General features: G+C 48.7%; 1 protein-coding gene across 1 annotated transcript; it reads left to right on the top strand.

Annotated features, from left to right (window-relative positions):
* Window positions 1–20,491: 20,491 nt before the first annotated feature.
* On the top strand, window positions 20,492–23,587 carry LOC138994854 (phosphofurin acidic cluster sorting protein 2-like). The gene is made up of 2 exons (XM_070395054.1): window positions 20,492–21,492; window positions 22,078–23,587. The coding sequence occupies exons 1-2, from the start codon at window positions 20,501–20,503 to the stop codon at window positions 23,585–23,587; spliced, it is 2,502 nt and encodes an 833-aa protein (XP_070251155.1). The 5' UTR covers window positions 20,492–20,500.
* The last annotated feature ends 446 nt before the right edge of the window (window positions 23,588–24,033 follow it).

The raw sequence follows: 24,033 nt of genomic DNA, 5'->3' as shown, positions 1-24,033 counted from the left end.
GGAGATGGCATGGGGGAGACGGTGGGCACTTGGCAGCCTCTACAGTATTTGTCTGAAAAGTCGACCAGATCTGGAATCACGATGGTGCATCTCTGTCCACAACCCACCTGCAGTGGAGAAAGCTGGGCCCCTTATGCTGAGCTCATGGCTTAGTAGTTGTGGATCACACCCTCGTTGGATAATTGGGAAACTGAAGCCCGTAGTCAGGCAGGGATTGGCCAGGGTACATGCCATTCAGAGCCCAGAGTTCAGGAATGTTCAGACCTTCCAGGCCAAGGCTCCCACCTCCCACAGAGTTGGTCCTGAAATTAGAAATCCTGACATACTGGGCAGCTCCTGCCTGTTCCTCCCTATGTGGGGGCCGTTTTGTTCTGGGATCCAGAAAGGGAGCACTGGCATGTACACACACACACACACACACACACACACACACACACACATATTCTCTCTCTCTCTCTCTCTCTCTCTCTCGATTTGATGACCTTGGGTGGGATTAGAAGAAAAGCAGACACAGAGGAGGTGACAACAGGAAGGAAAAAGAGGTTGGAGGCACTACCTACATGTCACTGTTCTCCTCCTACTTTACAGCTCCTCCTCCACAGGAGCCTGAACAGCCCTAAGAAGCACTTCCTCCATAACCCATTGTGCAGGCAGGAGAGAGACGGGCCCTGATGGGCAATATGACTTATCCAGGATCAAGAAAAGGTTAGAATGAGGAGTTGAGTCTGTACCAAGATAGGTTTCCTCAAGTCTGGGACCCTACCTGCACCCAGAGCTTCTAGGGGGCTGGGGAGAGGTGTGTGCTGGTGCCACTGTGTACAGATAAGGTGTTTCATGGAGAAGAGGGGTCTGCAGACAGCAGCCCACAGGACTACTTGCATAGCTGTCATGAGATGAGGGACTCAGGGATGACAATCCCAGGTATGAGGTCACTATCCAATAGGACTTGCAACCCCCGTAACCAGGCAACCACATTTTAGCCCATCAGGCAGCTCACTTGCCAAGAGGCATTTGCCAGAGCAAGATGTTTTCTTCCTGTTTTCCCCGTGATTGGTGCTCTTGCTTCTGGAAACCCCGCAGTGAGAGCTTTTTCGGACGGGTCGGACGTTTGTTCAACCGTCGTCCCCGACGTATCTATCCACTTCCGAGCTTTGGGTCTCAGGTAACACAAGGTGGCCTGGGTCAGACCCATTCAGGCCAGGCCACCTCTGTGCGCCATCCCTGTGCAGCCCACATCCCCTCCCCTTCATGTGTTGGGAAGAGGCACCAGAAGGGAGAAGTCTGGGGCGGGAACAGCTTTCGGGGCAGTGGATCACCTAGAGGTCCCGCTGTGATCAGACCCCAGGACAGGGCAGGCAGGTGGAGATGGGCTTTCAGAGGGGTCCCTTATCTGTGCCAATGGGAACCCAGCCCTCAGACTGTTGCACCTTTTCCTCCGCAGTGGAGGTCTCAGCAGGTCACACTGTGTGTGTGTCTGGAGGGGAGGGTCACAGTGGTAGAGAACCAGCAAAACGGCGCTCTCAGGCTTTCCTCCTGGTGACTGGGAACTGTCTTTACAGTCTCCATTCCCAGTCCTGAGCTCCGACCAGGAGAACGGAGAGGAGCTGACTGATGGGGTTCTCAACTCCAAGCCCCTGGAGGAGGCAGAGCTGCCCCATACATCGTCCAGCGTACAGCATGGCTGCAGGGTGAGTACAGGTGCTGAGGTGACCCAGACTCCAGGGTCCATGTAGTCAAAGGGAGCTCTGGATTCCAGAAGCTGCCCTGCTACTCCCCTAGGTGCTGCCTAGAGTCCAATTTCCAAAGGAATCTGGGGCCCGTGTCCTCCCCACAACCCACTCTCACTGTCCTGCCCCTTTCAGATGAGATGCAAAGTCACTGCCCACAAAGTTTTAGGAATATCAGAAGAGAGACTTTGAACCATTTCCCATCATGTTCAGTCAAGAGTATTTTTGCATTTTTCTACAGATTTTCCCTTTTCAATGCCCTTCTCCAAGTGTCCATGTTGGCCTGACAATCCTTACACACCTTCTCCCACTCTTACACATCATCATGATTAGTGGGAATGCTTTTCCCGAAAGGACATGGGGCTCAAGGTACCAAGTCTGTTGCTTTGCCATTTGCTGCCCCAAGGACCACATCCCTGTGGCCCCTCCAGGTCAGGGGTTGGGGCCTCCCTGGGCTGCACAGCATACCAGCAGGGGGACCTGTTATCAGGGCTCACTATCCAGCTGTTCACTGTTGTGGGACATGGATGTGATCCCCTCCTGTCAACAGTGCTGCCCTGAACACCCCACTTGTCCTAATATCCAGGCCCTCTCACCCCAGAAAAAGCCTATGTGTTCCTATCTTAGAGTGGGATGTTCTATCAGAAATCCCAGGGTGACCTTGTTAACACAGGGAGGTGCTGTCCATCCTCTGCAAAGAAATAACTAAGACACCAATGTGTCTCATCATAACTCACCTCCAAGTCTACGTTGCCTGCAGAGAACTGTTTCTCTTGTCCATGTAGAAAACATGGAAACCTGTGCAGAATTTTTGTGAGTTTATTTGAGCCAAATTGTAGTCAATTGGGGTGAAGCAAAATCTCAACTGCATGAGATAATATTGCTCCAGAGAATGGCAGCTTTGCACCTCATTGTATACATCACAATCAAATGTGGAGACTTGTGTGGGTCCCATGAAATCCATTGCTGATGGACGAGGGAAGCAGGACAAAGCACAGCAGGGAGGTCTCTGGGCCTGGATAAGAGGTAAAATGATAGACACGCATGTCTTTCACTGAGGTGTGTGCGGGACAGTTAACAGTGAACTCGGTAACAATGAGGGATGTGTGGTCTCTGCAGAGAGCAGAGCGGTGCCTGTGCTATGAGGGGTCTGACTAAAGAGAAAACTTACTTTGACATTCCAAAAATATGTTGTTATGGATCCAAAAAGACAATAGACAGGCTCAGTTAAGATAAAGACTGACCTTTTTCAGGGAAGATGACAGCCTAGGACACCACTACCCACCATAGCTGCTTTTAGTTAAAACACACACACACACACACACACACACACACACACACACACCCCACTTTAATTTCAGACCATCCTTTGTGGTTACTTCAGGTCTCTGAATATGCAAGGCCGCCAGGTGAGCATGAGGTCCCTATGATCACTCCTGTCCCACCTCTTGCACCCATCACTGAGTGCTTGGGGTTCGGTCTGAGCTGCAGCCCCCAACCCACCTGGCAGTTTATGAGCTGCCTCTGATGGCATGTACCCCTCTCCCCACACAGGATGGAAATCAGACCCCCATCTCGGCACCCGCGGGCCTGGACAGCATGCCCGCCGCACTCAACACACAGGTGCCCATGAACTTGTTTTCCACCTGGGAGGTGGAATGCTCCAGCCCCACCTGCCTGCCCAGGCTGTGTAGCCTCAACTTAAACAAGCTGCTCATCTACAAGCAGCTGGAGAAGGAGCTCAGCGCTGTGGTGATCAGTGTAAAACTACAGGGCTCCCAAAAGATCTTGAGATCGGATGAGATTCTGCTGCCCCCTAGTTGTCAAGGGAAGATCGACCTGGCGCTGAACTTTTCCCTGCAGTACCCTCACAACCTAAAGAGAGAAGTCAAGCAGCTGCAGATCCTGCTGCAGCAGAAGCTGCCCCTTAACAACCAGACTAGCCTGGGTTACCGGACACTCGCCATGGGCACCATCAACATGGCTGAGGTGGTTCAGCGACCCCTCGAGGGTGGCCGGATGCTGAGCCTCCATAGCACCATCACGGAGGCACCTGCCCATGTGGCTGAGGTCAACATCGCCTCCATGTCCAGCCAGCCCCTCGACCCCGAGGACAGCACCCAGCATCCCGGCCCCAAGGCCAAGTCCCGGGTTCATTACTCAGAGATGGAGTATGAAATATTCTCAGATCAGCAGGGCAGGTATGATCCCGGGCACTGGCAGGACCAAGAGGAGGAGGACTTCGACTTTGAGAAGCCCAAAAAGCAGGGCCAAAGGGTAGGAAGATCGCCACTCACCACCTGGCAGCAAGATGCCAATGAAAAAGTGAGGGGGTGGCTCCGGAGGGTGCAAGAGTGGGAGGAGGTCCTGGACTCAGGGCAGGAGTCTTCGGATCATTTCCCTGAGGTGGCGGAGGACCTGAGTCTGCTCTATGCCTCAATAGAGAACCGTGGCAGTGCCCCATGAAAGTGTCCTCAGGACCGCGAAGCCCTGGCTGAGGCCATACTTGGAAGACCTGTCCCAGCCCACCTGGCACATGGAGGCTAGAGCACCCACAGTGCCAGCGCCAGGAGGAGCCTCCAGGTCCACCCAGGAGACGGAGAAGATGAGCCCCAAGCAAACAGCGGGCGCATCACCAAGACCGAGTCTCTCCTCATCTTCTCCACCAGATCCAGGGGGAGCAGGTGGGCTGCTGGGGCTGGAGCACATCCCCGAGGAGCTGCAGGAGGCACAGCCTGGAACAAGCAGGCCAACAGCCTGGACAACAAGCACTGCCCCCACCTGCTGAGGCAGCTGCAGATCCCCAGGGAGACGGTGTACCACCAGCTGAACCACCTCTCATCTCTGTCAACCAGCTGCCCCAGAACATCCTCCTCCTCAGCACCTCTGACTGGCAGGGGCAGTTCCCACCTTTGTCCTGCAGCAACACATGCTGCCCGGGGTGTGCACCTGCTCCAAGGCTGAGGACCAGGTGGCCTTCAACACCATCCTCCTCTAGATACAGAGATACCATCATTACTATGCCCAGCCCTCCAACCTGTGAAGATCGTGGTGTCAGGGGCACAGCAGTACTTCAGTGTGGTGCTACGTCTCTTCCTGAAGCTGCTGTCCTACAACCTGTGCCCCTGTCCCCCTGGCTGGGCTACATGCACTTCCTGCTCATCCAGCTGGGTTCCCACCTCATGGCCAGTTTCCCTGTGTGCCCGACTCAGCGCTGGCCTCCCAGGGGAGCACCTGACAGAACACAGAGGCTGGTTATCGAGCCCGGAGCCCAGCTGCCAACCAGCCCAGTGGGCCCAGCACTACCCTCTCGTGGTGTCCAATAAACTCCATCCTCATGAGGCAGAACAGAAGAGAAAAACCAAGGACCAGTTTGGTACCGACAACCTGGGCTCACTGACTGGTCAAACTGGGCAAATACCAGGTGCCCACCTTCCTGTCAGGGACCCCACATTTGTCCCCACCTTCCCGTGTTCTTATAGAGCGTTTGCTACAACAGGTGTGGGACCAGCCATGTTCCAGGTGAGTCCCTGCCCCTGCACAGCACAGTGGTCATTTGGCCACCTGTTTGCTGTGAATCTTCAGGTCACTGCATGTCTCTAAGTGATTGTTCCCCAGAATGTGAGACCCATAGGGTTATTGTAGGGTCTCATTGTGGTGCCTCTGGTGCCGGGACACTGGAGCGGTCTGCTGGAGGGGCTGTGTTTCAGCCAATTGGTCATTTTCTCTTCCTGTTGACAAAGTCTCTGCCAAATTTGTGATTCTCCTCGGGGCCCAGGGCTAAGCACGTTTCTCATTAGATAAAGAGATTGGAGATTCCATTATGGGTCCCGGTCCTGGGTGAAGCCAGATCAGAAACTTCAGGGTTGAGCGGTGGAATTCAGACTCACCCAGCTATCTGAGATGGGCTGGTTTGGGCTCATTCACTCAGCAAATATATGAGAAGCCCTGCCAGGTACAGACAGGTCTCTAGGCACTGACCATAATCCAGTGCTCAGAGTAGACCCCAACGCTGCACTCCAGAGCTTCCTTCTTGTCGGGAGCTATTTAGTCACACTCGGCTGCACAGGCTCGTAGTGTCCACAGGAAAGCTGATGTGACGTCCTCCTGGCCTCTACCTATGGCTGCATCTTCCCATATTGTGAAGAGGACGGTGTACCTCCGTTCAACAGAAAACGTGTGTTTGGATCAGAGTCCTGCGGGGAGTATGGGGCCTGAATTCCAGGAACTGGCTGAACCCTGGATCCCACTCATGGTGGAATTTCTGCAAGAGGGCAGAGGTCTGAGAGTTTCTCCTAGAACAAATGGCAGGAGTCAGAGAGCTGTGCATGTGGACATGGGTGGTGTGGGTGAGTGGGGACACAGTGAGCCCCTCAGAAAATTCATACCATTCCACTCCTAATCTCAGCCCTGCCTGCACCCCTGTCCAGGGACCTTGCTCACTAATCTGGTAGAACCTCCTCAGTGGCAGCTTGTCTGTTGCTCTCTACCCATGGGAGTTAAATGTCAACGGAGGAGTAGAGCCCCACAGCGAAGCTAGTGAATTAGGCAGCGCGTAGGTGCAGGAGCCAAAGTCTGAGGTGTTGGGAGGTCTCTGGGCAGCCAGAGGTGCAGACAGATTTTCTTTGTTCGCTCATTGGTCAGCTATACCTGGAGCACCTACTGTGTGCCAATGAGTGACATGAACAGAGTGGACACCAGCCCTCCCTGCCCTCATGGAGTTGACATTTCGGTGGGAAGGTATGGGAGGGAACAGGGACACTGAGAGAGCATGTCAGGTTCCCCTGAGGAAGGGGGCAGGTGGCTCCCTCATTGCCCCAGACTCTCAGTGAGGAGGGCTTTCTCCCAGCCCCTCCTGGGTGACCAGGCGCGTCTCTGCCAGGACTGCCAGGCTGAAGGTGGACAGGAGTAGGTCTGGCTTCTGGATGGGCAGGAGCAGCGGGCACAGGACCCCAGGCTCTCTGAGTGGTGCTCTGGGAGGGCTGTGGGAAGGAAAGGCCAGGCCTCAGACCCTGCTGTCTACCTATCTCTCTCCCCAGGGCCATCTCCTGCACCCTGGGCATCTGGCTGGACCAGTACCCTGAAGATTTTTATTGGCCGCCAGAATTTCCCAGCCTGATTTGACCTCCATAGAGCTCACCTTTCCAGTCCCAGACCTGCCAAACCAGGCCCAGTATCTCCACTCACAGCGGAAGCATCTGAGCCCACTGAGGCGGAGACACAGGAGGAGCAAGAGTGGGTGGTGTGTGTGAGGGGAGGGCACGTGGCTGGGCCACACAGAGAAGAGCTCCCAGAGGCTGGGCTTAGGCAGGAGCACAGAGCCGCTCAGGTCAGTGCCCAGGGCCTGCAGTCTGGGGGACTTCCTGGGGAGGGGGCTTGAACTGAGACTTCAGGGATGGAGATGGGAGGTTCCTTCCTTGGAAGGCACACAAAGGCAGTCATGGTGGTAACTTGTTTTTTTCTTGTATCTACAGAAGCAGCTCCAGAGCAAGATGAAGAAACACCTAAAGAGGCAACGCCAACTCTGGTGCCCTCTCCAGAGCCAGAGCAGGCTCCAGGCACAGCTGTCACTGAGCCTCCAGATGTGGACCCACCTGCAGCTTGTGAGCCACTTGCCTCAGCTCCTGTGACTCCTGTGGTCCCAGGTCCTGGGCCTCAGAGTGTTCTCAGCTGCCATAGCAGAGAGGACCTCCCCTCCCCAATAATAGCATTAAATTTTTTTTTGTTTATCTTGCATATACTTAGAAGTTTATTGTATTTTTCTCATACTATTGAGTAAAATAAAATTTTTTTAAATAAAATGTAATAATATTATATTAAAAATAAATTTAAATTATATAAATTTTAACTCTATGATCCTTCAAAGTATAAATTCCAACATCAAGTACATTCACAATTTTTCACAACTGTTTCATAGCATCACAAACACTCTAATTCCAGAACATTTTCAGAAGCCACAACCAAGGTATGTGTCCTGACCGGGAATTGAACCTGCAACATTTTGGTGTATAGGTGACTGGCCAACCAACGGATGAGGCACTCTGTCCAGGGCGGGAAAGAGCAATATTTTCATTTGAATTTTTCCTTCTGGTTTAAACTGCAGTTGGGTATCTTTCACGTACTTTTGGCTGATTTCTTCAGTTTGAGACCTTTTGCCCTCTTTTCCATTGGCTTCTTAGGAAATCTCCATTGTCGTGGATGTCAGCTTGTTGCCATGTCACTTGCAAATGGTTTCTCTAGTTTGCCTTTTGTCACAATTTGATGTGTGTTTTGCCAAATAGATGCATTACATTTTGATGTGGTCAAATCTGTCTTCTCTTATCATGCCTTTCTATTTTGTCTCTCACTTTGAGTGGAAAAGATGTTTTCCATCTTGTGAGGAAGATCAGCGAGGTTGTATTGTGCTAATGAAGCCCTAATGTCAGTGGTTTGCAGGTGCAAAGGTTAATTTCATAGTCATAGTTAATTTCAGATGGATTGAAAAAAAATTCCTGTTTCTTGGATTTTTTTTTTCTTGTAAGGATGGCAGTAAGGACTTCCAAGCTCTTATATGTCAGAGTGGAAACCAGAAGTCAATATTTTATTTGACAATGGCCTTCATGCTCTTAAACTCATAGGGATATATTTAGACACAGCATGCTTTTTCCCCTGTGTCCCAGCTGAGCAAATGTTATTCAAAATGTGATCAGTTCAAGCTTCAGAATGAGAGGCATATGTTATAGGTTCTCCTATGGTGGTTTCTTTAAAAAAATTTTTTGTTTTTTATGGCGATTCTTAATGCTCTTTGGACTTAGCAAAATTATGTATATTCTAGAGGCCTGGTGCACAAAATTCATGCATGGGTAGGGTCCCTAGGCTTGACCAGCAATAAGGGCCGATTGCTGGGGCAACCGGCAGTGTGATTGAGGGGCCTCTGCTGGTACCCACCATGGCCGGCCTGGCTCTACCTGCTCACTATTCCTGTGCTCCTCTCCCCCTTTCCCTGCTCCCCTTTCCCCCATTGCTGACAGTCACCTCCCTCTGCCAGGGAGCCGGCAGGAAGATCAGGGGAACCCCTGCTGGCCCCGCTTGGCTGGCCTGAGGCCTGCGGTCTGGGGGCAGCTCCTAGTGGTCATGTCATAGCGACCAGTCATTCCACTGGTCGTTCCGCCATCCTGGGCTGCCAGCTGGAAGAACTTCATGTCATTCCACACCACACCTTTGACGAGGACCCACAGCATGTTCTGCTGGTGTTTGGCACTGCAGACCAGGAGGCTTGTGCCCTCCACACACACTGGCTTTTGGACTCCATGACCTTGTCCTTGGTTTTCTTGGGCAAAACCAGTGCTTTCTTCTTCTTCTCCTTGGTGCCACCATCATGGAGATAGTGGGTGTTGCTGCAGCTCAGCCCTGCTGGGCAGCCTGCTGACCTGGAGAGAGTGGAAGGTGCACTTGAGTGTGTTGTTGGCGGTAGGCAGGTCTTTTTTCTCTGTGTCTCTCTTCCTGTCTGTGGGCTGGACTGCCATCCAGAAATGCACCTGCCACTCCATCAGCTTGGCGCCATCGCCCTGGCTGGGGGAGGACACGCCTCCACTCAGGGATGGGGAGGAGAGAAGGATGTGTGAGGCCTCCTTGTTTGCCACAGACCTGTATGGCGTTCTCCGGCATGTTTTCCGGCATGTTATACAGAAGGTATCCATCAAAACGCAGTTGTCTTTGCGTGCCTCAATCACCTTTTTAGAATGCAATAAGAATTAGAAAAATGCCAGCTATAACATTAAACTGAATGAATGAACGGAAGCATATCTTGATTTGGAAATGAGGAGAGTCTAAGGGGAAGCACAGATAAATTATTTTTTAAAAAGAAAGGAATGAGAAATTTTAGGGACTGTCCCTGAAGTCTTCTGAAGCTATTAAATGCCAACACCCCATCTCCCCCCTTTTCTAACTCCCCCACTATATCCTTCACCCTTTCCCCTCCCTTCTTCCTTCCCCTACAGTCCCCTCCACTAGCACTCCCTACTGACTTAAGGAAAGATGAGAATAGGAATTCTACCAGCTCCCTTTGGAGAAAAGCTGCTCTCAGCTAGGGAGGAACCAGCAATTGTTCCTTGTTTTCTCTATGACCTGCTGGGTTCACAAAGACATATAACTGTTAGAACATGTAATCCTGGCTATTCTGGTTTCTGCAAGCAAATGTAACACAATTATTAAAAAAGGTGTGTAAGAAAATTCCTGAAAAGAAATTTGTCCACTGTTAGGATTATAGGAAACGGAAATAGGATTTAGGAAAAGAAAACCAAGAAAAACAAGCATAAGGTTGACTCAAGGGTGTTTCCCCTTCTCACTGATAGTTTGGGAGCAGGTGAAATTATCACAGAAAGGGAAGCCATGAAGACCCATGTAGATACTGGAGCTACTTTATTTGTTCCTAACCACATCCAGCTAATTGTCTTCTCCTTCAGAGTAAGGCTTCTGTACAAATGGCAGGAATATTTAACCAATGTCTGTTTTTTAATCCAAACCTGTTTCCTTCCAGCTAGAATATGTGTATCTCACCAGGCAGGATGGTCATTTCCTCAGTATTGAAAAGGAGCTCAGCTTTGGAACCCACAGCTGTGCACCTCTGTCCACAACCCCCGCAGGTGGAGGGAGCTGGGCCCCTGTCTTCTGAGTTCAGGCTTCCTAGTATGCAGTTCTGAACACAACCTCAGTGGAATATTGGGAAACTGACCTCAGTAGAGCGGCAGATGCTGCCCAATGTACCAATGTCCACGACATTCAGAGCCCAGAGTTCAGCAATGTTCAGGCACCAGGCCAAGGCTCCACACTGTCCTACAGAGTTGGTCTCCAAATTTACAAATCCTGACAGATTGCTTATTCCTCAGTATCCGGGGACCACGAGGGTGCTTAGTTCTGGGATACACACACACACACACACACACACGCTCACACACACACACACACACGTGCGCGCACACACACACACACACACACACTCACTCTAGATCTAATGACTTTGGCTGGGATTAGAAGAAAAGCAGACACAGGTGACATAGGAAGAAAAAGGAGGTTGGAGGCACTACTGATAAGTGACATTTCTCCTCCTACTTTATAGCTACTACCCACATGAGCCTGAACATCGCTAAGAAGCACATGCTGCAATAATCCATTGTGCAGGCAGGAGAGACAGGCCCTAACAGGAACAGTGAATTATCCAGGATCTAGAAGAGGTAAGAATGAGGGGTTGAATCTGAACCCAGGTCTGTCTCCTCAACTCTCAGACCCTGACTGCGCCCAGACTTTCTAGGGGGCTGTGGAGAGGGTGTGTTGGTGTCACTGTGTGCACTGTTGGTGCTCCATGGAGAAGGTGGGTGAGCAGTCAGCAGCCCACAGCACTGTCTATAGCTGTTATTAGGTGAAGGGAGTCAGAGGGGGCAATCCCAGGAAGTGAGGTCACTTCCTAATAGAACTCGGAACCCCGTAACCAGGCACCCACTTTATAGCAACTGCCCAACCGCCACTCACTTGGCAAGAGGCAGTTGACAGTTCAACATGTTCTCTTGTTGTGTTCCCAGTTATCGGGGCTCTGGTTCCTGGAGACCCTGCAGGGAGAGTTGTTCCAGATTCTGTAGAAGGTTCAACACTCGTGCCCGACATCTCTGGCCGTTTTCAAGAAGATCCCCTCAGGTAAGAGAAGGTGGCCTGGGTCAGGCCCATTCAGGCCAGGCCAGCCTCCTCTGTGGGCCATCCCTGTGCAGCCACATCCCTCCCCTTTACGTGGTGGGAAGAGGGACCTGAAGGGAGAACCCCGGGGCAGGAACAGATTTCAGGGCAGTGGATCACCTAGAGGTGCTGCTGTGATCACACCCCAGGACAGGGCAGGCAGGTGGAGATGGGCTTCCAGAGGGGTCCCTTATCTGTGCCAACGGGAGTCCTAGCCCTCAGACTGTCCCGCCTTTTCCTCCAGTGGAGGTCTCAGCAGATCACACAGTGTGCGTGTGACAGAGAACCTACAAAAACAGGGCTCTGAGGCTTTCCCCCTGGTGACTGGGAACTGTCTTTACAGAGCTCTGCACAGGAGACTGGACCAGAGCCCACAGATGGGGTCCTCAACTCCATGCCCCTGCAGGAGGCACAGATACCTGATACACCCACAAGTATGCAGCATGGCCTCAGGGTGAGTGTAGGGGCCCAGTGAACCCAAACTCCAGAACCCCAGGAGTCAACGGGACCTGGGTTCCAGAAGGCTCCCTGCTACTCCCCTGAGATCCCTCCTAGCGTCCAGTTTTCAAAGAAATCTGTGTCCCCGTCTCCTGCAGGTCAGGAGCTAGGGTCTCCCTGGGCTGCACAACATACCAAGAGGGGGACCTGTTATCAGGGCTGGCGATCCATCTCTTCACTGCTGTGGGACCTGGATTTTATAACCTTCTGTTGCCATGACAACGGTGCCACCCTGGACATACCACATGTGCTAATATCCAAACCCTCCACCCCAGGAAAAGCCTCTGTGTCTCATCTTACATTGGGATGTTCTGTCAGAAATCGCATGGGTGGCACTGTTAATACAAGCATGTGCCGTCTGTCCTCTGCTAAGAAATGACCTAAGATACTAATGTGTTTCCTATTCCTCACCTGCAATTCTACTTTTCCTGCCAAGAACCTTTTCTCTTATCAATGTGGAAAACTTTCAAAGCTGTGAAAAAGTATTGCGTGTTTTTTTTTTGGAACCAAAATGTCAATAATTGCTGGCAAGCAAAATCTCAATATTTTGAGAGAATGCTCCGGAGAATGACAATATTGCATCTTATTTTATAAGTTACAAGCAAAGTGCAGACTTATGTGGGTTCCATGAGGACCATGGGTGATAGATTAGAGGGAGAGGAGAAAGCAAAGTGGGGAAACTTCTGTGATGGGATAAACGGTAAAATGATAAGCACATACTTCTCTTACAATGGTGGACGTAGGATAGTTTCAAGTCAACAATGAACTCAATAACACTGACGGGATTTGTGTTCCCCATAGAGCACAGAGTGGTGCCTGTGCTTGTGTTGTCCAAAATAAGGAAAATTCCTTTGATAATTTAAAGCTATGTTATCAGAGATGAAAAAAGGCCGTACACAGGCTCTGTTACAGTAAAGATTGACCTTTGTCAGGGAACATGCCAGAGGAGGACATGACTACCCACCATGAACTCCTTTCAGTTAGTGTTTTAATTTCAGACCATCCTTTGTAGTTACTTAAGGTCTCTGAGTTTGCAAGGCCTCCAGGCAGGACTTCCCTGAGCTAGTCAGGTTAGCATGGGGCCCTTTTTTTCATCCATACATATTCCTTTTGTTCATAAATTAATACAAATTATGCATTGATGATCAGTGTTAGTATTTTGTCGTGCTAAACAATGGACCATTGGGGATGAGCAAGACTATAACCTTAAATGGCATTCAAGGTGGAATTATTATTCAAAATAAAAAGGCAGGAGAATGGGAGACCATGAGATCATCCTACATGTCCTTGTTAAAAAATATTCTGTATCAACTTTATATTTTGAGCTACCATGTGCAGAATCCTCTTGCTGCTTGTCTTACATTTTGGTATTTTGCATCTAGTATAACATTTACATACCAGGAACAAAAGCAACAGCATTAAAGCAGTAACACCATTTAGGAATAAAAAATGTCTAGTGCTAGACTGAAGGTAATAAGCATCCCAACCAACCAAAAATCACTTTCCATGTATTATCATAATTGTTTACTAAGCTAATTATATGTTTTCCTTCTTCATCCACTGTCCCTTGTACTTATGCTATGTTTGGCCAGATGAATTAAGACTCTCTACTCTTTCGTTATCATAACTGATCATCAGAATGTCATTGTCTAGTAGGTGGGAAAAATTAGCAGGTATTAAAATTCAACTTTTCATATTTAATGAGGGAGGAGCCTGGGGAGATAGATATTGTTTCCATTAGAAAACCATAAGGAGGGTAATAACTATATAAAATCATCTGATGTACATTTAATCAATAACAATGAAGTGATGTAAGAACAAGGTTTGAGCAGCAGTAATTTGTGAGCATCCAGGCCTTGCTGACTTCTTGGGGAAGCTGTCGGCCCCCATGGCCAGTGGTTTCTCATCCTTGACAAGTCTTCAATGTCCATGGTGGATGGAGGCCAGTGTCAGAGACAGATGTCCATCTGTGGTTAGGCCTCTGATAAGGTAAGGTCCTTTTTAACACGTTGGAGAGAGTCTTTAATGAATGTGTTTCAATAAACAAAAATCTCCTGGTTATAAGTTTTGGTCTTTGAAGGCTTTGTCTCTTGGGAGTACTGTGAAATGAATGTCACTAATTTATCAGTCCCGCTAACCTTCTTAGTGAGTCATTGATAGTAATGTGGAATGTCTGCTTCTAGTTTTCCTTACATTTTGAAAACAAAAATTTTAAAAATCAGCAGTATTTTAAACAGAGTCATAACAACAATAATCATCTTCACTTCATTAAGTCCCAGACCCATTTTTTTTTTGGTTTATCCTGATTATTTGCCAGTATTTTCATAAATTCAGTTATTCCTTAGAGTTCTGTATTTCTTCATTCAGTTCAAAGATGTGACCTGCTTAGAAACCTTAATTTAGAGTAAGGCAGAGTTCTTTTCATGAATTTTTCTAAAGATGTAACATATTTGAAAATGCAGCAGAGTAAAACAATAACCGTCTATGAATGACAAAACAAAGTGGCATGGTTATAGATTTGATTATAATGCAATTGATAGAAAAAACTTTGTTTGTTTAGTAAGCTTTAACATTTTAAGACAATAATTTTTGGAAAATAATAATTACTGTAAAATGAGAGAATAATATAAAATATATATATAAGTACATGTATATTTAGATTCAATACATAATTTCAATATAGAAGAACAAATAATATGTAAGATTTTAAAACATTGTCCATGGCTTCTTGTATTGAGCATTGGAAATAATTCATAATCTTCCAATGTTTGCCGTAACCGGTTTGGCTCAGTGGATAGAGCGTCGGCCTGCGGACTTAAGGGTCCCAGGTTCGATCCCGGTCAAGGGCATGTACCTTGGTTGCAGGCACATCCCCAGAAGGGGGTGTGCAGGAGGCAACTGATAGATGTTACTCTTTCATTGATGTTTCTAACTCTCTATCCCTCTTCCTTCCTCTCTGTAAAAAAATCAATAAAACACATTTAAAACAACAACAACGACAACAACAAAAACTTCCAATGTTTGTGCCACAAATATCTGGAGTCCCACTGCCAGACGCCCTCACAGGGAACCATCCCTCTTGGCTGGACTGGTGTCGCTGACAAGTGAACTGTTACCCCTGAGAGCTTCCTATTTGACCTTTTCTTTGAATCTTGGTGGGTCTCTCATACAGCAGGTTGAAATCTTTAGAACATCCATTGTAATAAAAGCATATGTACACAAATAGATCAGCCATTTTTATTTTTTAATTTAGCTAAGCTTCCCATGTAATTTCAAGCATATAAAATAGGCCTAATTTAGTTTAAAAACATTCCTTCAATAAGGATAGAGAATAAAACCTTGAAGTAGTCCAGGGCCCATTGGAATTAACTCAAAGTCATTCTTTTGTTCAAAACAGTGGTTCTCAACCTTCTGGCCCTTTAAATACAGTTCCTCATGTTGTGACCCAACCATAAAAATATTTTCGTTGCTACTTCATAACAGTAATGTTGCTACTGTTATGAATCCTAATGTAAATATCTGATATGCAGGATGGTCTTAGGTGACCCCTGTGAAAGGGTTGTTCGACTGCCAAAGGGGTCACGACCCACAGGTTGAGAACTGCTGGTTTAAAGCCTCTTAAAATGGAAACATTGTGAAGGTTGCAAATATACATACACAAAACTTACAACCTGTACTTTTTGTAAATCGAAGTAAAACAAACACGGACTTATGGTAATAACTCTAAAAGACATTAATCACATTTAGAAACAGTTTTAATATTAAATATTTTGTCCAGACTACAGAATTCGCCTTAATTTACATAAGTATTTAATCTTTTTAGGCCAATAAAAGACTATATGCTAGTAATGCCATCTGGAGGCTGAAAATTCACCATACATATCACATAGATGAACACATCACATACAGACCATACACATAATTTGAATTGCTAATTTGTACAGAGAAAATGCAAGAATTTTTTTATAAAGTTCAAACGTTCACAAAATTTTATAGCCTGTACCCCCTTTTACAAACCTTTTCTCAACTTTCACGAACATTCTTACCCATTCAGAAATAACTCTCCTTACAGAAACTTACATTTGTCCTTTTCCTTCAACTATGACTCTCCCTACCTCAAGCCTTTTATTATCACAACTATATAATTTCTCCAACTTAACTGGAACTTTTAACTCTTAGGAGCCTTACTTTCCCCAATGATAAGCACAAAAGTGAACAACCAGCATTCCTTAGATTGACGTTGGTGAACATATTTTAATCACACTCTCACTTCCAAGAAACACACCTTCAACAAAACACAAGTCATTATACCAACAGTTGCAAGTCCATTTTATAAACCTTCTGTATGAAAAAACCCAAAAGCAGGTGAACTTGTCTAGCAATCAATGTTTCAGTATTTCATGTTATTTCAAAATATCCAGACATTCAATAACTTTCATTAAAATTTACTAAGTTAGAAAGAAATAGTAGAAATAAGCTAAAGTGATTTGTGTTGGTGGGTGAGGTATTTTTTTTTTTCTATTGGGATCAGACATACCTTCCAGAGATTTGTATTTTTATTTTAAAAAATGAACTCAGGTATTTTCACTTCAAAGGTTCTGGGACTTTGGTTGCATAAAGCCAATCCTATATAATAAAAGGGTAATATGCAAATTGACCTAATGGCAGAAGAGTCACTATGATGCACACTGACCACAAGGGGGCAGACACTCAATGCTGCAGCTGCCCCCTTGTGGTCAGTGCACTGCGGGGGGGGGGGGGGGGGGGGGAAGGAGGCGAGGAGCAGGCCTAAGCCGCGAGTTGGACAGCCCCTGAGGACTCCGGGACTGCTAAAGGGTGTCCACTCCCCCCAGTGCACGAATGTCATGCACTGGGCCTCTAGTTATCTATAAGTCTCTGAAATGAATTAGGGGGGTGGTTTGGGCAAGGTAAAAAGATTTGGTGGGCTCTGAATTGCTTCTGCAGCCAAACCTCTGACCCCTTGAAAACTTCATTCATAAAACAAAGATAGTCATTTTCAATACCCCAGGGACTGGGTTGCCACTCAAATGTTGGCAAGGGACTGACAAATTCATTCGCCCATTTTTGGAATATTTCTTTCTATTTGGGAACATTTTTCTAGCTTCCAGAAAGCACACACCTCTGAGAGGTATAAAGGCTTTCAGGTATATGAAACCTCTGTCCATCTCCCTTGGGAATGAAAAACAGGTCCTAGCTGCATGATTGTCTTAAAATTAATGGTGCCAAACCTCTCTATTACACACTTTATATTGGGACCAGGTAGGTGGTGTAACAAAAGAAGATTGGCTTCTTTCTTGGGGGACTCAGGGTCAGGTTTCTCCCATTTGGTGAATATGTACTCCAAAAGAGGACTCTCAAGTCACTGTGGGCTGGTTCCGCATCTATAGAGAGACCTATGAGCAAGCCCAGTGTTAGAGACATGTCTGCATGTCTCTGAGCTGTCTGGAGACATTCTGAATAGGGGAGGTGCCCTGTTAAGCCATCTCTCAGGCTCTGGTGGAAGATACTAATAAAGAAAAGATGATTACCAAACCTTCGGTCAGTCTCAAGGTTAGTTTCCTCCTGGAAGGTTCCTTTAAAATCATTACTTTCCCTTTTGGTTCAGTATCTGGTTCATTTATTCTAAATATATAACTATCCTGGGAAAAGCATATCTAGGCATCACTGATTTCATATAAAAGAAAAAAAAACCCTCAACTATCAGGTGAATTGGGAAAGATTTCATTAGCAAACTATATATATATATGGGTCCATAACAACCCCTGGTTGAAAGGAAACAGGTTTTGATTAAAAAACAGACATTTTGTACAGAAGGTTTAGTCTGATGGAGAAAGCAATTAGTCTGTGCTGTTAAGAAAAATAAGATAGCCCCAGTATCTACAGGAGCCCTAGTGGCTTCCCTTTTTAAGATAATTTCAAGTTCTCCCAAACTAACAGTGAGAAGGGGAAACACCCTTGGAGCAACCCTATGCTTCTTTTGTTTGTTTACTTTTTCTAAATCCTATTTCAGTTTCCTATATCCCTAAGTAGGCAGACTTCTCTATAGGAGTTTTCTTACAACCTTATTTAGTAATTCTCTTGCTTTTGCTCCCAGAAACCAGGAGTATATTAATTGCAATAGGTTACAATAGCCAGGATTACATGTTCTAACAGTTAAATTTCTCTGTGAGCCTATCAGGGCCATAGAGAAAATGGAGAACAATTGCTGGTTCCTTTCTGGCTGAGAGCAGCTTTTCTCCAAAGGGAGCTGGTAGAATTCCTATTCTCATTTTCCTTAAGTCAGTAGGGAGGGGTAGTGGAGGAGAAAGAAGGGGAAGGAAGAAGGGAAGGGAAAGAACACATTTGGACAAGGAAGCTCAGAGAGCAAAAGATGTAGTTGACGTGCTATAGAAGGGGAGGATGGGGTGTTAGCATTTATTCCCTTCAGGAGAGTTCAGAGATAGTCTCTACAATTTCTCATTAATTTATTTTTTAAAAGAATTTTCTGTGCTTCTCCTTAGAAGCTTCTAATTTCCAAATCAAGATATGCTTCCTATTCAATCATTTTCATTTTGGGGCCAGCATATTGCTAGTTTTCTTTTTTTTCCTGCAAAAAATTAATTTATCTTGGCCATTTTTCAGTTGATATTTTCAAGTTAAATCTTGCCATTTCTGTAAAGCACTTGCAAGAAAAGGCTTCCTCTCAGGGGTTAATGAGGGCTGGGGTCTGGGAGGTCCCAGCCCTGGAGGCACAACTTCCCATGCTAATTATAGGTGTGTTTGTTTTTATTGTTATTGTTGTTATTTTATATTTGCAGAATCTGAGCAAGTTTTCTAGAGATGTTATGGAGTGGGTGGAAGTGTGCTGCTTCTAGATGGAGCTCCATTATGCTCACACCCCTCTTATGTGCCTGGGCTTCTCTCCCAATTATCTAAAGCGACCTGAAGGCCTCTAGCCAGTTTGGCTCCATGGGTAGAATGCAGGCCCTGAGAGGTCCTGGGTTTGATTCAAGGTGAAGGGCATGTACCTTGGTTGCACTTAGATCCCTGTCACTTACTGGAGCGCCTGGGAGAGGCAACCAATCTATGTCTCTCTCATTCTCTCTCTCTGTATCTTCCCCTCCCTTCCTCTCTCTCTAAACGCATGGGGAAAATATACTCGAGTGAGGATGAATAAATAAGTAAAAATAAAAACCACAGGAAGGACTAGGAACGCTGGTGGACCTAACCTTATGGGCTCTCCCCCGGAGGAGCCAGTCAGGTGAATTACAGTTGAGATGGAATTTCCCTATGGGGCTCCTGCTTGGCGTGAGGAATGACCTCTGACACCTCCACAAAGATTCTTAGTTGCTTAAGAACAGCCAAGATTCAGGTCAGAAGGAGGATGTGCCCCTTCGGAGCGGAACAAGTTCAGCGCTCACTTACACAGTGAAGGTTTTTTGCTCAGACTCTCAGAAAGCAAATCCAAATGAAAACCCAGAGTCAAAAACCAGCCACCCATGTTTCCTCTTGTCTTTCCTTAGCCTTGATTCTGTCAACCCTTAACCTTAGTTCCACCTTGGGGATTTAAAAATACAGCTTAACTAAAGTCGAACCCTCTATCACAAGCAAAGGAAGGTTCTGGATTCAAGAGACAACTTAGCCAAAATCACCTGACTGGCAGGGAACTGGTGGACCAACGGGCCCTTTGCTGGATCCTAGACCAGGTCTGGGTCTGCAGGGCGTTCCTGTGTGACCTTTGGAATCCTGCCTCAGTAAGCCAAGTAAATATCCATGTAGGCAGCATTCAACCCTGTGCAGAATTTTTGTGAGTTTATTGGAGCCCAACTGTCAACAGTGGCCGGAAATCAAAATCTCACTGTATTGAGGTAGTGCTCCAAGAATGGCAGTATTGCACCTGCTTTTACACATACAATCAAAAGTGGAGATGTATGTGGGTCACATGAAATCCATTGCTTAGGGAGGCAGGAGAAAGCAAAGCAGGGAAATCTCTGGGATTAGATAAAAAGTAAAACGAGAGACACATACCTCACTTATACAGGTGCTCACAGGATAGTTCGCAATGAACTCAATAGCATTAGCAGCTTTGTGGTCTCTGCAGAGCACAGAGCAGTGCCTGCGCTCCTAGGTGACGAGAAAAAGGGAAATTCCTTTAACATTCCAAAGGTATGTTATCACAGATGCCAAAAGACAACAGACAGGCTCAGTTAAGGTAAAGATTGACCTTTGTCAGGGAAGATACTGGCCTAGCACATGACTACACACCATAAACAGCGTTTAGGTAACAAGTTTTAACTTCAGGCTAACTCTGTGGTTAATTTAAGTCTCTGAGTTTGAAAGGCCATCATGCAGGTCTTACCTGTGCTAGTCACAGATGAGCGTGTGACTATTTGTCATTTACTCTCTCCTTCGATCACTTGTGCCCCACCTCTTGCCACCAATCATGTCCCTCCTCTGTCCCACCACAGGGGGAGAAACCATCAAGTACCTGTTCCCTGGAAGCAGCTGCAGCTTCCTTGCCACCTGCGGGCCTGGCCCGCTCGCCCACTGTGCCCAACACGCCAGTGCCCATGACTTTCTTCTCTACCTGGGAGGTGGACTGCTCCAGACCTAGCTGCGTGCCCAGATTGTGCACCTTCACTTTAAAGAAGCTCGTGGTCTTGAAGGAGCTGGAGAAGGAGCTCATCTCCATGGTGATAGCAGTGCAGATGCAGGGCTCCAAGGGCATCTTGAGATCCCACGAGATTGTGCTGCCCAGCAGCGGACCAGTGGAGACTGACCTGGCGCTGACCTTCTCCCTGGAGTACCCCCACTTCCTCAAGAGAGGAGGCAACAAGCTGCAGATCATGCTGCAGCAGAGGAAGTGCAATAACACCCGGACCATCCTGGGCTACAAGACACTGGCCACAGGTGCCATCCACATGGCTGAGGTGATACAGCGACCCCCCGACTGTGGCCAGGTGCTGAGCCTCAGCAGCAGGATCCAGGGGTCCTCCATCACGGTGGCTGAGATCTGGATCTCCTCCCTGTCCAGTCAGCCCATCGACGACGAGGATGGCAGCATGCAGGGCAGCCCCAAGGCCAAGTCCATGGAGAGCTACATGGAGGGGAAATCTGAAAGCTTCACTGAGCTGGACGCCAGCTACAATCTCACACACAGGCAGGACCTGGAAGAAGCTGACTTTGACCTGGAGCAGCCCAAGAAGCAGCAGCAATGCCTGCAACAAAACTTGAAGCAGAAAGTCATGGCACTGCTTCCCAGGTCCAACATGTCAGAAGAGGTCCTGGACTCGGATCAGGACCCTACAGAGCATGTCCCTAAGGTGGAGGAGGACCTGGACCTTCTCTCTGACATCCTTGAGAATCCCAGCCACAGTGGCCCAGACATAGAGGATGATAGCAGCATCCTCAGCAACACCAAGCCCAAGACCAGACAATACTCTGATGGTCTGGAACACTCCAGCTGGCAGACGGAGACGAGGAGCTTACACAGTGCCCGGAGGCAGAAGGAGCCTCCTCGGCCGGCCAACATGCCCATGAAGACCCAGGGCCCAGGCGGTCAGCTGTTCAGTGGCAATGTCTCTGATTTGATGGGCTACAGTACCCCACGCACCGCCGAGGTGGTCAAGAGCTGGATCTTGTCCCTATCGAGCCAGACTGTCGACCATCTGGACAACGCCATGCCGGCCGGCACCAGGGCGGAGGCCATGGATAACTTCTCTGAGAGAGAGTCTGAGATCGTCTTCTCTGGGCTGAAGGTCAGCTATAATGCCGCCCACAGGCATGACCAGGACGAGGATGACTTGGGCCTGGAGAAGCCGATAGGAAGGAGGAGATCCACCATCAGGCAACAGAACTACCAGCAGAGAGTCGCAGAGTGGCTGGGCAGGTACCAAATGACGGTGGAGGTCCTGGACTCGGAGCAGGAGTCTGAGGAGCAAGTCCCCGATGTGGACAAGGACCTGGCCTTTCTGTTTGAGAGCGTGGTGTGCCCCGGCGACAGTGGCTCAGACATGGAGGATGATGACCGCCTCCCAACCCCTCCCATGCCTGAGCCCATGACATATTCTGAAAGCCTGTCCAGCCCAGATATGGAGGAGGACGACAGAGTCCTCAGGACCCACAGGCCCAGATTATACTGTGAAAGCCTGTCAAGCGACAGTGACTCCGAGTGGGTGGCCCACAGCATGCCCAACCCTGGGCCGCAGCTGGCACAGCCTGGGGACAGCCCGGAGGCAGGGACCTCTGGCCAGGACATGCTCACTAAGAGGCGCACCACCAAGACCGAGTCTCTGGCCATCCCTTCCACCAGCTCCAAGGGGAAGCAGCCTGCCCGCCGGGGCTGGAGCAGGTCCCTGAATGAGTCGTCCAACAGCCTGGTCAAGGAGCGCTGTCCAGTCCCACAGAGCCAACTGCAGGTCCCCAGGAAGACTGTGTTCGACCAACTGAACCACAGCCTCATCTCCAACGACTATCTGCCCAAGAACATCATCCTCATCAACACCTCCGACAGGCAGGGGCAGTGCCTGTCGGACGTCCTGCAGCAGCACACGCTGCCCGTCGTGTGCACCGGCTCCATGGTGGATGTCCAGGAGGCCTTCAGCTCCATCATCTCCTGGATACAAAGATACCGCAACTGCAATACCGAGGCCACAATGCCAGTGAAGATCGCGGTGGCGGGGGACCAGCAGTACTTCAGCACCGTGCTGCGGGCCTTTGTGGAGCAGCTGTCCCACAAGGCCCCGGACTGGCTGGACTCCATGCGCTTCCTGGTCATCCCGCTGGGGTCCCACCCCCTGGCCAGGTATTTGGGCTCCGTGGATTGCCGCTACCACAAACTCCTACGGGACCTGGCCTGGTGGGAACTGCTCTACCACCTGGATTCCCAGGATGCTGTGCAGAACATTGTGTTGAAAATCAGAGAGTACCTCACAGGGGCCAACTGTGTCCTCCAGCTGCCCATCGCAGAGGCCATGCTCATCTCGAAACCGAAGAGCCCGGACGAGCTGTCCTCACAGAAGTTCATTCCCTTTGTGTGGGCAGTGAAAGTTGGAAGAGTGGAGCCAATTTCAGCCACGTCAGAAGACTCAGCTGAAGCCGTCCCCTCATGCTCCAATGTGCTTCTGTCCACCGCCAGGGAGGCCACACACAAGCTAATTTCCTTGTCGTCAGTGAGTGGGGGCCTGTCCTCCCCCGGCCAGAGTGTGGGTGCTGAGCTGATGGAGTTGCAGGTGGATTACTGGGAGGCAGCCCAGCCCACCAACAGGAAGAGGAACGAGGAGAAGGGAGACCTGCCTGCCACCAAAAACACACTCCGGGGCACCTTCCGGTCTCTCCAGGTCAGCAGGCTGCCCAGAAGCGGCGAGGCTGCAGCCGCGCTCACAATGTCCATGACTGTGATAACCGAGGAGAAGAAAAAGAAGGTGATGTCTTTGTCCAAGAAAGACAAGGGCCCAGACTTGGAGTCCAAAAGCCAGTGCATCCAGGGCATTGGCCGCTTGGTCTGCTCTGCCCAGAACCAGGAGCACAGGCAGCGGGTCCTCATTGACGGCGTGGAGTGGAACGACGTGACGTTCTTCCAGCTGGCAGCCCAGTGGTCCTCCCACGTCAAGCACTTCCCAGTCTGCATCTTCGAACACAACAATTCCACCTTCTAGCCCCGTCCCTCCCCCTGCCCTTCACCCTGCCTGGGCCAAGCCCAGGAGGACCCAGCTGCTTTTCTGTCAACAGTTCAGTTAATTATCGACACAGACCGTGGAAACACAGAGAAACTGTTTTGAGTTTGCATGCGCTCACAGCCTGGAACCTAAGGGGGTTGCCCTCACTGGGACCCCCAAATGGTCTGTTCAATAACCAGAACACTCCGGCAGGTGGGAGGTCAGGACATCATAGTTGAGATGGAGCATCATGGAAGGTGTGTTTTGGCCTCAGGACCCCCAGCACTGTCAGTGAGAAGGGTTCTGGCCTTGGAGACCTGCCCTTCCTGGGAACCAGGGCTCAGCTTAGCCCTGGGAACTGGCACCAGCTTGTGTCCAGACTCAGAGCTGGGCGGACAGAGGCAAAGGGCTGGGCTCCCATTGGAGTATCTGCAGCGCGACACGGA

Source organism: Myotis yumanensis, unplaced genomic scaffold (assembly GCF_028538775.1).
Source record: "Myotis yumanensis isolate MYYU_CA2020_CCGP unplaced genomic scaffold, mMyoYum1.0.hap1 SCAF_16, whole genome shotgun sequence".
Classification (NCBI taxonomy): Eukaryota; Metazoa; Chordata; class Mammalia; order Chiroptera; family Vespertilionidae; genus Myotis; species Myotis yumanensis.
This window is presented reverse-complemented; position numbering and strand designations above follow the sequence as displayed.